General features: G+C 49.0%; 1 protein-coding gene across 1 annotated transcript; it reads left to right on the plus strand.

The window, feature by feature from the left end:
* The first annotated feature begins 7,777 nt into the window (after positions 1-7,777).
* Btnl10 (butyrophilin like 10) lies at positions 7,778-14,751 on the plus strand. Its single transcript, XM_029560575.1, has 6 exons — positions 7,778-7,862; positions 8,038-8,391; positions 9,055-9,333; positions 10,975-11,184; positions 12,625-13,179; positions 14,557-14,751. The coding sequence occupies exons 1-6, from the start codon at positions 7,778-7,780 to the stop codon at positions 14,673-14,675; spliced, it is 1,602 nt and encodes a 533-aa protein (XP_029416435.1). The 3' UTR covers positions 14,676-14,751.
* The last annotated feature ends 1,418 nt before the right edge of the window (positions 14,752-16,169 follow it).

Consider the following 16,169-nt stretch of genomic DNA (forward strand, 5'->3'; position numbering starts at 1 on the left):
CACACACACAGACACACACAGACACACACACACATACACACACAGACACACACATACACACACAGACACCACACAGACAGACACACACACACCACACACACACAGGCACACACACACAGACACATACACAGATACACACACACAGACACAGACACACACACACAGACACATACACAGATACACACACACAGACACAGACACACACACACAGACACATACACAGATACACACACACAGACACAGACACACACACACAGACACATACACAGATACACACACACAGACACAGACACACACACACAGACACATACACAGATACACACACACAGACACAGACACACACACACAGACACATACACAGATACACACACACAGACACAGACACACACACACAGACACATACACAGATACACACACACAGACACAGACACACACACACAGACACATACACAGATACACACACACAGACACAGACACACACACACAGACACATACACAGATACACACACACAGACACAGACACACACACACAGACACATACACAGATACACACACACAGACACAGACACACACACACAGACACATACACAGATACACACACACAGACACAGACACACACACACAGACACATACACAGATACACACACACAGACACACACACAGAGACACAGAGACACACACACACAGACAGACACACACACACACCACACACACACCACACACACACCACACACACACAGACACACACACAGACACACACAGACACACACAGACACAGACACACAGACACACACAGACACACACCACTCACACACACCACACACAGACACACATACATACACACACAGACACACACAGACACAGACACACAGACACAGACACACAGACACACACAGACACACACCACACAGACACACATACATACACACACACAGACACACACAGACACCACACACACATACACACAGACACACACAGACACAGACACAGACACACACACGTATATAATATATATAATTAAGATTGGGGAAATTATTTAAAAACGAAAATGTTGGGAGCTGGGTATGCCAGCGCACACCTTTAATCCAAGCACTGCAGAAGCAGAGGCAGGTGATCTCTGAGTTGGAGGCCAGTCTAGTCTACATAGTGAGTTCAAGGGCTACACAGTGAGACCCTGTCTCAAAAGAAAAAAATTAAGATTGGAATTAAAAAGCATGTGTTTGTCTCGTCCAGGTAACCAAGGAGAGCAGGAGTATCTGACAAATTTTGCCGTTACAGCCACTCTGCCATTTGAACATATTGTTGCTCAATAAATGCAGATGTTGTGGAAAGACAAACGTTCATCTGTGTTTCTGCCACAGGACGCTCACAACACCCCCCCCACACACACACACACATCAAGTTCTACATCCGTGGCCTGATGTGACCAGTGGGCCCCATAGCAGGCACAGGAACGGAACCTGCCTACTTGAAACTGCTGTGGGGGTGAGTGGGAAGCCTGTAAGGACTGAATCACTGTTTATTTCTTCAGGAAAGGGCATTATGGCTATTATTATGAGATTTTTTTTGTGGGGTTGAAGATCATTCGGGCCCCCATTTTTGTCAAATAAAGGGAGAGAACGGTCGGGTATTCTTAGAAAAGTGTGGACAAATTATTCTGTAGAGAGAAACCTTTACCCATGAAAGTATCACTGATGCCCATAACCGAGCAAGAGTCAAAGCCTGGTTGTCTGAAAAATGAAAGAACAGAGCAGAGGCCCCACTACAAGGGAGAAAACTTATGGTCCTATCTGTGAGTTCAAAAGTTACCTGTGGCTCTGTCCCATTAATGGCAGTGGTGGAGTTGGGAGCCATCCGGGGCTGAGGCTTCATCATTCCAGGAACAACATCTGGGCTGCAGTCTGGGGTACTTTACATCCCCAGTGTCCTCTCTCACCTCATTGAGGGCAAGAAGTCTTAGGAGGATGGTTCGTATTTGGGGAACTTTATTTTAGTGGCCTGTCCACCAACAGACAGCAGACATTTTCCAGTCCATCTCCTCCAAGAAATGAGCCAGTGGGCGTGCTTAAGTCACTCCTAAGGCTGCAGGAACGTCTGCCTGCCTTTACCTTTTATTCTCTGTCTCTCTCTCTCTCTCGCTCTGTCTCTCTCTCGCTCTGTCTCTCTGTCTCTGTCTCTGTCTCTCTCTGTCTCTCTGTCTCTCTCCCTCTCTTGTCTCCCTCTCTCTGTCTCTCTCTCTCACTCTGTCTCTCTCTCTTGCTCTCTCTCTCTGTCTCTGTCTCTCTCTGTCTCTCTGTCTCTCCCTCTCTTGTCTCCCTCTCTCTCTGTCTCTCTGTCTCTGTCTCTGTCTCTCTCTCTTGTCTCCCTCTCTCTCTCTGTCTCTGTCTCTTGTCTCCCTCTCTGTCTCTCTGTCTCTGTCTCTCTCCCTCTCTTGTCTCTCTCTCTCTGTCTCTCTGTCTCTCTCTGTCTCTGTCTCTCTCTCTCTGTCTCTGTCTCTCTCTTGTCTCCCTCTCTCTGTCTCTCTCTGTCTCTGTCTCTGTCTCTCTGTCTCTTGTCTCTCTCTGTCTCTGTCTCCCTTTCTTGTCTCCCTCTCTGTCTCTCTATGTCTCTCTGTCTCCCTCTCTTGTCTCTCTCTCTCTCTCTCTCTCTCTCTCTCTCTCTCTCTCTCTCTCTCTCTCTCTTCCTCTCTGCCCTGCCTCCTTCTCCCCTCCCCCCAAGCTTTCTTTTGTTCCCTCTGTTCCTCGTGTAGATCCAGGCTATAGTAGAAGTGGAACTGTCTGCATTTAGAAGGTTATATGAGTCTTAGATCCAATTTCCTTTTGCCTCAGGAATCTTCCCTGGAAAAGGATTTTCCCTTCAAAGGAAGAACAGTCCGTCTGAACTTTATTTGGGCTCACTCTGAAGGTACTGTCCATCTTGTCGTGGAAGGCATGGCGGGGGAGTGCGACACTGTGAGTCACGTTCCATTCTCAGCGAGAAAGCACACGGATGAACACAGATGAACACTGATAGGGGATCAACTGACTCCTATGGAGGACCCCAGGATGTGGGGTTGTGCTTCCCACATTCAGGGCGGGTCTGCTTTCCTCAGTTAACCTCTCAGACGTGCCCTCACAGGTGCTCAGAGTGTGTCTCCTCAGCAAAGACTGAAGATTGTGAAGGTTAACCAGTGCTCTAAGGAGGTAGTAGAGTTTTGTTAGTCGTCTGGTCAATATTTGCCAATTTGGCATGATTACTGGCTTTACCGCTAGTTAGTCCCTCAAGGACCAGACAATGCAATGTCTACATTCCCACGCTGCTCTCAGTGCTGGAATCCACCGGGGAATTTCCTGGAGCTGCTCTGGGTCCTCAGGGGTCTCTCATGTCTCACTCATATGTATATCATTTAACTCCTTGAGTAACTCTAGTGAGCTCACAATCAGTAAAGCTCTGTCCATATTAATGTTGACATCTTTCCAAGAAAACTCATAATTTTGAGACACGTCAAAATTTTTTTGTGTTTGTCAAGACTAAGGAGCCTTTCAGACCCCCTTGATTTAAGGGTTTTCACAGACAGAGGATGTTGGAATTTAATGGGTTCAGACTCAGCAAGTTCTTAGAGAGGACACACCTGAGCAGGTGGAGTTACAGTGGGCTATGGGGGAGTCCTGGATATGGGGCTGTAGACTTTTGTAAAGGTGTTACTGACAGTTTTGGTTCTCCATCTTTATCAGAAGAATTTCTCCAAGACAGGAGCATCCCTGAGTAGAGTGGGTTGTTTTATTTATGAAGGCCATTTTCACTGGATATAATTTAGATTGTTGACACAAATCTAGATCTTTTCTTTGCTAGCTGTTAGGGAGTTTTGATCAATCGTGCAGTCATTTACAAGGGAGGTCCAGTTGTAAAATAGCATTATAAGTAAGGCTTTCTGTTTTGATTTATTTTTTATTTATTTTTATGTGTATAGGTGTTTTGCATGCATGTAAGTATACCATGTGTGCAATGCCCATGGCGGCCAGAAGAGGGCATAGCACCCCTGGAACTGGAGCTATGGAGAGTGTTAGCTGCCATATGGTCGCTGGGAACTGAACCCAGTTCCTCTGCAAGAGCAGCCAGTGCTCTTTGACTGCGGAGTCACTTCTCTAGCTCCGATATATTATTTCTTAACACTATTCCATTGGAGGGGTGAGGGTGGGGAGGGTCTGGAGAAATGGCTCAGCAGTTAGGAATGTTTGCTTGGCAACCATGAGGACAAGAGTTCAGATTCCAGCACCCATGAAACAAGCCAGGCACCCCTGAAAATGCCTGTAGCCTCAGCTCCAAGGGGGGCAGAGGCAGGAAGATCACTGAGACTTGCAGCTTCCAGCCTAGCTGAGGAGGTGGGAGTCCCAGGTTCGGAGAGAGACACCACCTCAAAGAAGTAAGTGGAGAATGATAGCAGCCAGTGCCCTCTTCCAGCATGTGCCCCCCAGACACCTGCACATACACTCACACAGGTACCAGACACAAGCATACATTAACTAATTAGTTAATTAATTTAAAAGCCTCTTCAACTGGGGAATATGCTACACCAGATAGTTTTTTAAATTATGTATTTATTTTATGTATATGTGTTTGCCTAGATGTATGTAAGTGCATCACATCCATGCAGTGTCTGCGGAGGCCAGAAGGGGTCATCAGATCCCCTGAAACTGGAGTTATGGACTGTTGTTAGCTGCCATGTGGGTGCTGGGAACCAAACCTGGGTTCTCTCCCATAGCAGCCAATGCTCTTAACCACTGAGCTATTTTTCGAGCCCAACCATAGAGTCCTGAGGAAACACAGCATGTGTCAGTTACATATTTCTGTCTCTATACATGCCCCAGGAATTCTTTTTCTTAAGATTTATTTTACTATTTTAGCTGTATGTGTGTGTGTGTGTATATGTGTATGTGTGTGTATGTATGTGTGTATGTGTATGTATGTGTGTATGTGTAGGTGTGTATGTGTGTATGTATGTGTTTGTATGTGTTTGTGTATGTGTGTGTATGTGTATGTGTAGGTGTGTATGTGTATGTGTGTGTATGTGTGTGTATGTGTGTGTATGTGTGTATGTGTGTATGTGTTTATGTGTGTGAATGTGTATGTGTGTGTATGTGTATGTGTGTATGTGTTTATGTGTGTATGTGTGTGTGAATGTGTGTGTATGTGTAGATGTGTGTGTGTGTATGTGTGTGTGTCTATGTGTGGGAATGTACAACATGAGTGTAGTGCCTGAGGAGGCCAGAGGCATAGGATCCCCTTGAGCTGGAGTTGAGGTGGTTGTCAGCCACCTGATACGGGTGCTGGGAATCAAACCTGGGTCCTTTGCAAGAGCAGAAAGTGCTCTTAACCACTGAGCCATCTCTCCAGCCCCGTGTCATGTCATTATGGTGAAGAATTCAGTGTCCTTTCTATGTCTTTTTGATGTTGGCAGTACATTGCTGTTGTCTGGAATAGACATAGATGGACTGTGCATTAGCACCCAGAGCTTCTTGTTACTATCTAACCGTAACTTAGCACCCATTGAGCAACCTCCCCTTCTTCCCGTTGGTCCCCAAGCTGCTCCCCACCACCCTACTTGCAACTCCTGCGGCATCAACTACTTTTCTAGTTTCTACAAGCAAATGGAATGGGGCTGTACTTGATTTCTGCGCTTGGCTTCTTTCATTTAACATAAAGATATCAGCCACATTGCTGCAAATGACTCATTCTTTTCTATGGCTGAATAATATTCCACTGTCTATCCATTGATAGAATGAGTTGATTCCATTTCTTGGCCATCACGAATAGGGCTGCAACAAACACAGTGCGTGTGTGTCTTTGACATTGTGCCATAATTTCTTTTGACTACATACCCAGTGGTGAGAAGGCTGGTTCATATGGTGGTTCTATTTTTTTTAATTATTTATATTTTTATTTATTTTTTATGTGTATGAGTGTATTGCCTGCATGTATGTGAGTGCATTCATGTCGTGCAATGCCTTGGAGGTCAGAAGAGGGCTTCAGATTCCCCTGTAACTGGAGTTAAGGACGATTCGTAGCTGCCATGTGGGTGCTGGGAATTGAACTTGGGTCCTCTACAAGAGCAGTCAGTGCTCTTAACCCCTGAGCCATCTCTCCAGCCCCAGTGGTGGTTCTATTTTTTAATGTTTGGGGGGACCTCCACACTGCTTTCATCATGGCTACACAGCTTATGGTAATCCTCATTCCTGACTCACAAGAACAAGTGAGTTGAGTTTCAGATGCACTGGTGCCTAGCTGACACCATTCACAGGATGCTGTGAAAGGGCTGGCTCCACCCTCACGCTTGAACATAAAATAACTTGTTTACCAGAGGACACTCCCCTGAGGAGGCAGCAGAAGAGAACTTGGGGCTGGGCTTTCTCCACAGCCCTGGGTGTGGAGCACCTCTGAGTCCTGCACTCTACCCTGCGTGAAACCCTGTGGCCCTTCCTGTGAGCTCTTTTCCCACACAGAGCCTTCAAGAACCTACCCAAACCTTTGAATCAATTAAAAGGAAGGGTAGGAGGGAATACATCCAGACCTCACTCAGATGCAGGAAAATCAAGGTGATTAATTGGTCCAAGGGTGACTCAAGTAAGGCTTCCAGGGAAAACAGACTTCCAGAGCCCTGAAGTGAAGTTGGGGGTAGGAAGAACTGAGGAAGGGGTTGGCTTGGATTTCTGGACAGGAGTACCCATAGCCAATGCCAGAACCAAGTTAGTTTCACCATAACCATCACAGCCTCCCCAAAGGAACTGGACCCAGACATGGCTGGTCTGAAGGTCTCAATAACCAGAGTGCTTTATCCGAGTTCCCCAGCACCTGCATCTGGCTGGGATCCCAGTACTAACAGTCTGTCCTCTCCTTGGGTTCGATCTCCTCAGACTGGCCCTGATGCCCCCCCCCCATTCTCACCCTCTGTGAGGACACACACGGTCACCTCCCCTTGCCTCCATCCCTCCCTAATCTCCTGCTGCCAGCGTCTTTATCTTCTAGGCTCAGTGCTGGTGCTCCTTAAGAAGCCTTTTTTTTTTTTTCTTTTACACCTATCCAAAAGGTGGGTTGGTTATTTTTGCATGGCAGTAATAGGAGCCGGCAAGCTTGGTCGTTCTGGGCGTTTCTAGACTCCCAGGAAGACAGCCTGGCTCACTTGGATTGTGCCCTGTCTGGGGTTTTCTGTTCTGTCAGTCATCAGCACGTCCCTGGGACAGAAGCAGCGGGGCTCAGAGACAGGTGAGTGCTCCTTCTATAATGGCACAACTTCTAGATGTTTTGACTTTGATTCTCTCCCAGCTTGAAGGGTAAGGGGACTCCATGACTGTCCTAGAAAGAACAGACAAGAGCCCTTGCCAAACCACTCACTGCTTGCCCACATGGTCTGGAATACTAACGACTGTAAACTACTGAGCTTCTTGTGGCACCCGTCCCTGCTAAGGGGGCACATTACAGGTTGCCGCTGAACTGCTGACCCCAGATTTGCTTAATCGGAGCTGGGTTTCCTCAGCATCCACGTTTGTTTTATGCCTGCAAAGGGCTGAAGCTTGGGTAAAAACCCACAGAAGAGCAGATGGTCGAACACAGCCCGCTTACACCGAGGGGTGTCTGTGGAATTCTGCTGATGGGCTCCGTGGAGAAATGACCTTGTTTCTACGATTAGGAACTCATGTGGTGTATGAGTGAACGATTCTCTCCCAAAGCAATTTTCCCTTTCTCCTGTTAGACCCTTAGGTGGCTTCTCTCCCACTGAATCACGTCTCTGCCCCCAACAGGAATGTCAAGGCCACACTGTGGAGATGCCTCTCTGCCAAGCTGCTTGGTCACCTTTGTCTTCCTGCAGTTTCTGCCTGCTGGGAATGGTAGGAGAGCCCCCTTTCCCAGACCAAGGGGGTGCCCTGGAACAAAGAGAGAGCTGCCCAGAGTCAAGCTGAGGCCTCTGACTACAGCTTAGAACTCAGGGAATCCTAAGAAGAGGTTGGGGCCTGGGGGATCCTGCAGGTAATCTAACTCAGCCCTTCCATCTGCCTCTCTAAGGGAAAGCCGATTTCCGTGTCCTGGGACCTCCTGACCCTCTTCTGGCTCTAGTGGGCCAAGACAAAGAGTTGCCATGCAAACTGTCACCCAACATCAGCGCCGAGGGCATGGAGCTGAGGTGGTACAGGGACCAGCCCTCCCCAGCTGTGCACGTGTACAGGAATGGGAAGGATGTGTGGGAAGAACAGATGGAGGCCTACCGGGGAAGGACAACACTTACCACCGACCATGTGGCCAGGGGCGAGGCCGCCGTAAGGATACACAACGTCACCCTGTTTGATAACGGGACATATCACTGTATCTTCAAGGAGCACACGTCCTACAGCCAGGCCACCCTGTGGCTGAGGGTGGCAGGTGAGGCTGGCCATGGGTTGTCTGCTCTACCCAGAGCTCTCAGCATCAGCCACAGCTCCAGGCTGTGGTCCCAGTGCCCTGAGCTCTAAAGCCAGAGAAGCTTCCGTGACACCTGATTCCAGGCAAACCCATTTCCCACAGGCTCGGCACATCGTGTGGTCCTGGGGAAGGTAGTTCTAAACAGTCACAGACAGCTGCTTTCTGATCTGCCTTCTGTGAAAGAGAGGGCAACAGGGAGGGAGGAAAGAGAGACACAGAAAGAGTTGGGGAGATGGAAAGACAGGTGGAAACAGAGAGAGACAGAGAGGCAGTGATGCGCGGGAGCAACAGGTTGGGACAGAGGAAGGATGAAGAGAGAGATGAGGGGAGAGGGAGAGGCATGGAGCTTTCCTAGGTGAGCAGAATTTGCTCTTTGTAGTCAGACGACCCAGCTCCTTCCTGCTCCCCACACTCAGTGGCTCAGTGAGGAACTTAGTCTCCCTAAACCTTTTCCGTTTTGTTTTGTTGTTTTATTTAGGGAATAAGTTACTATATTAGCAATGTATTTACACAGACAGGTAATCTATGGAAAATTGCTAGAACTACTCAGCACCTGAAAGCTGTTTTCCCCCTAAATGGAGTCATCTGTGGTTGTGGGATTCAAGCTAAGGTCTCTTCCTTCAGGGTTGGGTTCAGCACCCAGAATCCACGTGATTGAGACCCAAGACAATGGCATCCAGGGAGAGTGCACCTCAGCTGGATGGTTCCCGGAGCCCAAGGTGGAGTGGCAGGACCTCAGAGGACGGAAGGTGCCTGCTGTGACCCACTTCTCAGCCTCAGCCACCGGCCTTTTGGCTGTGACATCCACTGTGGCACCCCAGGATGGGGCTGTGGAGGGCCTGACTTGCTCCATCTCCAACCCTCTCCTCCCGGGGAGGAAGGTGGCTAAGAGCCACCTGCCTGGTAAGTATCTGTCAAAGCCGTTGAGCACTGGGTGCCAGAGACATTAAGAGACAGCTGTGGGGTTCAGAGCCAGAGGGGATGGTCAGTTGAACCCCATCTGCAGCCTGACCAGGAGGGCAATGGGGAGACACACAGTCTGGGTGTTGTTTCTGACGTAGAGCCAGAGATGGGAAGCCAAGGCCCCCGGGAAGTAAGGGGCATGCCCCAACACTGGCTTTTGTTTTTTGTTTTTTGTTTTAAATAGACTTTAGTTTTAGTTCCCAGCAGATACAAAGAAAGTACACGGATTCTCTATGCGCTCACATGCAGAACTCTCCCCGCTATGAAAATCCAGGCCGGGTGTGGGGGGGGCATTACAGAGGATGAACTGGCAGTGACCAGCCAGGGTCAGCATGTATGCTGGGGCTCCTGGTGGTAAGGGACACTCTGGGGGCGTGGGCACAGAAAGACCTCTGTCCACCACATCACCGCACGCTCACCCAAAGAGCCTCACAACCTGCAGGTCCTTGTGCTCCCCGTTCATTCTGGTTCCCTGCCAACACCCAGAGACCACTGGCCTTTTGCTTCCTCTTTCCATAGTCCTGCCCGTCCCTGATGCTACCACACAGCGAAATCACACAAATTTGGTCTTTTCAGACCGGCTTCTTTCATTTCATAATATGTACTTTTCTTTTGAGGGCCGAATAATGTTCCACTGTCTGAATGGACCACAATTTATTTACCCACTTATCTACCAAAAGGTACGTTTAGCTTTTCACTAAAATTTTTGTTTATTTTTTTAAAGTGGCTTTTTTAAAAGAGGATTTCCTGCCGGGTGTGGTGGCACACACCTTTAATCCCAGCACTTGGGAGGCAGAGGCAGGTGAATCTCTGTGAGTTCGAGGCCAGCCTGGTCTACATAGTGAGTTCCAGGCCAGTTGGAGGGCTAAAGGGAGACCCTGTCTCAAAAAGACAAAGAAAAAGAAGAGGATTTCCCTGTGCAGCCCTGGCTGGCCTGGAACATACTAGGTAGACCAAGCTGGTCTTAAACTTACGTTGATCTTCCTGCCTCTACCTCCTGAGTGCTGAGATTACAGGTATTTGCCACCATGCCTGACGAAGGCCTTTTAAATGATTTTAGATTTACAGATGATTTGTAAAAACAGGGAGGTCTATGCAACCTTCCCCCAGATTCACCACACTCTGCTCCATTTTAAAGCACTTTGTTTATCTCTAATATCCATATCCTGCCCATGTCTGTATTCTGCTTCCCACTGCCCAGCACATACCTTGTCCTGACCAGCTCCTGAACCATACGCATGTATTTTCTAGTCCTGTGGGCTGGAAACCCAAACTCAGAGCACTGCAGGGACCTCCCTGTGGTATTTTGTAGAAGGGCACTGATCCCAGTCATGAGGCTTCACCTTCCCTGACTCCCCAGACCACCTCCTGAATCCAATCTAGGTTTGGATTTCAATGTCAGTTTCCCAGAAACAAACATACAGGGTGTAGCCTTGTGTATAGAAACACATTTAATTTGTTCTGAACTTTCAGAATGGTCTGTAAACACTGTATCCCTTGACTTTGGGATCCTGTAGTGTGTGTGCTAATAACAAGGACAACCCCTTCCCTGTTATTCTTGACACCCAGGAATTCCCTTAGCCCCCCTGTCTGAAAGGTCTCTGTCCATGGAAAGGGGACCAGTTCTGCCTTTGATCCTCATTGCACTGGGGCTTGTAACTGCTGCGATTGCCTGTGTCTTTGGGAAACGTCAGAGGGACCAGCATAAGTCAAGCCCGGAAGGTGAGGCAGAGCGAGGAGGAAGTGAGCAGAGCGAGCTGGCTGGTGGGGCCGAGGCTGAGCGCTTCCACGGTGAGTCGACCAGACCCTCACGCTGGGGACTGGGACGCTGTAGTCTGGGCTGAGGCTTTGTCTGTGTGTCCTCCACAAATGGAATGGTTAGAGGGGATTTCGGTTCTGGAATTTCCCAACTACAATCTACCCCATGGAAACCTTAGATTGTTTTTCACTAGATAATTTTGGGCAGGCTGCCTGGCCTCCCTCTGGGAACTAGACAGAGAGGAGCTCGAAGCCTAGGTTAGTTCTTTTTCTACTACCATAACAATGTAACTGAGGTCGGGTGATATATAAAGGAAGAAGGTTTACTCAGCTCATATTTTGGGAAGCTAAACGTCCAAGATCAGGTGGCCCATTGGTGTGGCTTCTGGTGGGGGCTCCTTGGGTTTGTCACATCATGATGGATGGCAAGATAGGAAAAGCTAGGGATTCCGGGGTCAGGTTCATTCTTCATAACAACTCCCTCTCATGGGAGCTGCGCAGGGTCCCCAGAGAACTACAGGATGATCCCAGGAGCTCATCACCACGTGTGAGGCTCCACCGCTTAGAACTACCACCACCTCTGACATGCTCGTGGTGAGTGGTGAGGACCAAGCTTCCAACACACGGACTTTGAGGACACATGCAAACCACCTGCAACCCCAGCAAAGCCTGTCTGAAGTGCTGGCTGTGGGGTCGGGGTGTGAACCCCAAGTCTGCCTGCTGGGGGTGATAATCCAACCCAAGGGAATGCAGCAGCCAGCACAGCATCCACAGACCTCTGGTGCCCTGAGGGTTCGCTGTCTCGCTGCTTCTGTCTCTCACTGTTTCTGGCTGTTTCCTTTTCTGTGGCTGTCAGTCTCTGTCTCTTGCTGAATCTCTCTGAGTCTCCCTGTGTGTCTCTCTCAGTCTCTCTGTCTCTGACTCAGTCTCTTGCTGTCTCTCTCTGTTTCTCTCTCTTAGTCTTATCTGTCTGCCTCAGTGTCCCTTTCTCTGTCTCTCTCAGCTTCTTTCTTTGTCTCTCTGTTTCAGTCTCTCTCTCTCTCCTCTCTCTCTCTCTCTCTCTCTCTCTCTCTCTCTCTCTCACACACACACACCTCAGTCAACCCTCCCCCCATCTCCATCTCTCACACACAGAGCCATAGCCTATAAACTGAGCTCAACACCCTGGGAGTTGCCCATGGCCATGCTGACTCCTCTCCAAGCAGCTGTGCTTGCCTGCCTGGAATGTCTCCCTGCCTGGGGACAAGCTGTTTAAATGGAGACCGTCAAGGGATTCCTAGAGATGGAAGGCACATCTTGACGCAGAAACAAGCCCTGGATCCTGATCATGCAGACAAGCTTTTTAAATGGAGACCGTCAAGGGATTCCTAGAGATGGAAGGCACATCTTGATGCAGAAACAAGCCCTGGATCCTGATCATGCAGAGACCGGAAGGTGCAGTCTCCCGGGCCTGACCCTCTTCTCTTTCCACAGTGAGCCTGTCCCTGGACCCTGACACCGCAAGCCCCAAACTCTTGGTGTCTGAGGATCAGAAAAGTGTGAAACGACTGCTCTTCGACCAGGACTTGCTTCCCAACTCCAGGAGATTTGAGCGCGACCCCTGTGTCCTGGCTCAGGAGCGGTTCTGGTCAGGGAGACATTACTGGGAAGTAGAGGTGGGGGACAGGAGGGCCTGGATTCTGGGTGTGTGTCTGGAGAGTTTGGGACGCGAGGAAAGGATCCCCAAGTCCCCTCAGCATGGCCTCTGGGCGGTGGAGCTTTACAAGAAGAAACTCCGGGCTCTCTCCTACCCCAGGACTCGCCTCTCTCCTCTCCAGCCCCTCCGGCGGGTGGGCATCTTCCTAGACTGTGAGGCTGGGGAGATCTCCTTCCACAACATCACAAACGGCTCCCTGGTCTACACATTCTCTGGACTATCTTTTCCTGGTCCCTTGCAGCCATTCTTTTGTCTTTGGACCCATGACCCCAACCCCTTGACCATCTGCTCAGTGGTCACAGAGACCCAGGAAGACACAGTATCCTCTGGAGGCCCCTAACCTGCCCTTGGGGGCTCCTGAGTCTCTTGAGGAGAGAGCAGACATCTGCCTTCTCCATGAGCCTGAGTCAGGTGCTGTTTGCCATGTGCCTATGTGAAAGCAGGCCAAGACACCAGGGGCTGAGTGTACCTCTTCTGCCAAATTTCTGTGCTGAATTTTGACCCCCAAGATTTCTGAAGGTGCTGCAGTTTGGAGACAGGGAAGAGCGAGGTAAAAGGAAGTCATGAAGTGGATGGAGCTTAACACCATAAGCCTAGTGTTCTTATCAGTGGGGCCACCAGGACACACACACACACTGACTTGGGGTATCATCTCAGCCAAGGAGCCTGGCCTCAGGAGGAACCAGCCCAGCAACACCTTGGTCTCAGATTTGTAGTCTGCAGATTTTAGAAATTGATTTTACGTGTGTGTGTGTGTGTGTGTGTGTGTGTGTGTGTGTGTGTGTCTATGTCTATGTCTGTGTGTAGTACGTACATGAGTGCAGTGCCTGTTGAGGCCAGAAGAGGGAATCAGATCCACTGGCACTGATTCCAAGCAGCTGTGAGCCACCATGTGGATGCTGGGAACTGAACTCCTGGTCTCTAGAAGAGCAGCAAATGCTCTTAGTGGCCAATCCAGCCAACCTCTTCCTTTTCTTCTTGCTTTTCCTTCTCTTCCTCCAGTCTCCGGTCTACCTCAAATCTGTCTCTCACTCACTATTTAGCCTAGCTTAAGCCACACAGAGGCCAAAACAAAGGTCCCAAGATTCCTAGGCCTGCCCTTGGCACTGGTCAGCATTCCATGAGGACAGAAACCACACTAGAGGTTGGCAGAACAGGTTAGAAGTGGATGTTAATGGGCACTGAAGAACATAGACTGGAACTGGCATTCCGCACCAGAGATGCATCCACTCAATGACAGGGCAAGTGAGGAGGAAGAGCCTAGGGAGTGGGGGTGCTGCTCGGGGGCTGGGAAATGCCTGTCTATCAAAGGCTGTGAGGCTGGGGTCCCAAGAGGGACATGGAGTCACACTCCTTGATACCTATGGCAAGAGCTAACATGAGCTGCACAGCGTCCAAGCCCCCACCCCAGGGAGACTGGGGCTTAAGGCTAAATGTTTTGGCCTGAAAGCTACAATGACCAAAGCTCTGTAATGAAGTGCGGCAGAGTTGGCTCCTCATGAGGTCCTGAAGGAGAGGCCACTCAAGGCCCTCCCAGCATCTAGTAGTGTCCAGCAGTCCTTGGCTAGCAGAAGCATCACTGCCAGTGCTGGCCCCGTCAGTGTATGGCCCAATGTGGGTGCTGGGAACCCAATTCTGGTCCTCATGACAGAACAGCAGTGTTCTTAACCGTGGAGCTTCTCTCCAGCCCCAAATTTGCTAGTTTTCAGTGTACAGTTTGGTTAGTGTTGGTCAGTATATACAATCATATAATAGCACCATCAGGAGAACTAATACTTTCTCCCTGAAAGTTCGCTTAAATCTGCTGGAATTGGACTCCTGTCTGTAGCTCACCTGGACCACCACTGAGCCTCATACAGCTTCCACTTTGATTCTCATCCCATTCTTGGTCTTGATTTGAAGTAAATCAACTATTGAGTTTATGGCTCCTAGTTTAATCTGTTTGCTGTCGGACACATCTGCATCCATCCCATTCTTGGTCTTGATTTGAAGTAAATCAACTAAATTCAGGAGCGTTATTGAGACCATTGAGTTTATGGCTCCTAGTTTAATCTGTTTGCTGTCGGACACATCTGCATGGCGATCTCTTTGTACCTGCTCTGGAGTTTGAAATAAATGGAAGAAGAGTACAGTGACACTTTGTGTGTTTGTCTTGGTTCATTTCCCAATGGCATAACAAAATACATGTAGCTGGGAAACTTATAAAGAAAAACATTTCTTTTTTTAATTGAATTTTGTGATTTTCATACAATATGATTTGATGTATTTAGATCCCCTCCCCATCCAAACCTTCCCTTACTGTCCCCTGCCCAATTTAATGTCCTCTGTTATATATAATAAGGCTTATAGAGCAATTTGTATCCCCAAATGTCCGTTACAGGACACTGGAGCCTGGTTAACCTACCAAGAATCCCATCCTTGAGACTGTCTCTGCCCCTCCCAGCAGTCATCTGTCGCCACAATTTCCTTAGGTTGTGTTGGGGATTCTTACTTCCCCATGTCGATGCTGGGATTTTGTCCAGTTTGAACTTGCATTGGACTTGTGCATGCTGTCACTATTGCTGTGAGTTCATATGACTAATTGATAAGCTGTCTGGAAAACTCTGAGAAAATCATTTCTTAACTCACATTTTTGGAGAACACCCAGCAATACAACATGATGGGCCCTAAGCCATCCCCTCCTCTCCATCCAATCAAAACCAGCTTCTTTCTCCACCCCTATTAATTCCTGGATATCAGCTATGGTGGTTTGGATGAGAAATGTCCCCCACAGGCTCATGTATTTGAGCACTTGGTCCCAGTTGGTGGTGGTGTTTGGTGGGGGGGCATGGAATTTTTAGGACCAGGAGGCATTACATCATTGGCAGTGGGCTTTGAGAATTTATAGCCTCACCCCGCTTCCAGCTGATCTCACAGTAATATCTGGTGGCATCATAAAGGCTTCCATTCAGGGAGCCCTTGCTGGGTACCACCAATACCTTGGGATGTGACTGCATTCAAGATAGGACCTCTGGATTGATCAGAGGGACAAAAATACATGCGTTTTGTGTGGGAAGTGACTCCCACAGTTGCCAAGGCTGAGGGGTCTAGCCTCCTGCCGGGCAAGCTTCAGAACCAGGAAGACCTGGGAGCTGAGATGTCTGTTCATGTACATCCTGGAGTCCAGAAGCCTAAGCACCAGCACTGATGAATGTCCCAGCTGAGGAAGACAGAGCAGTCCATCCTCTGCTGCCCCTCGCTCCCCTGGGGCACTCAGCAGATTGAGTGCCACCCATACTGGTGAGCAGGGATCTTCCTGACTCTGCCTATTCTGATAATTTGT

Source organism: Nannospalax galili, unplaced genomic scaffold (genome assembly GCF_000622305.1).
Source record: "Nannospalax galili isolate Female #2095 unplaced genomic scaffold, S.galili_v1.0 scaffold1812, whole genome shotgun sequence".
NCBI classification, from domain to species: domain Eukaryota; kingdom Metazoa; phylum Chordata; class Mammalia; order Rodentia; family Spalacidae; genus Nannospalax; species Nannospalax galili.

Bases quoted from the DNA above. Each gene is read 5' to 3' on its own strand.
- Btnl10 (XM_029560575.1), top strand. From the start codon at position 7,778: ATGTCAAGGCCACACTGTGGAGATGCCTCTCTGCCAAGCTGCTTGGTC. The intron at 7,863-8,037 runs GTAGGAGAGCCC...TGCCTCTCTAAG, and splicing joins GTTTCTGCCTGCTGGGAATG to GGAAAGCCGATTTCCGTGTC. The intron at 11,185-12,624 runs GTGAGTCGACCA...CTCTTTCCACAG, and splicing joins CGAGGCTGAGCGCTTCCACG to TGAGCCTGTCCCTGGACCCT.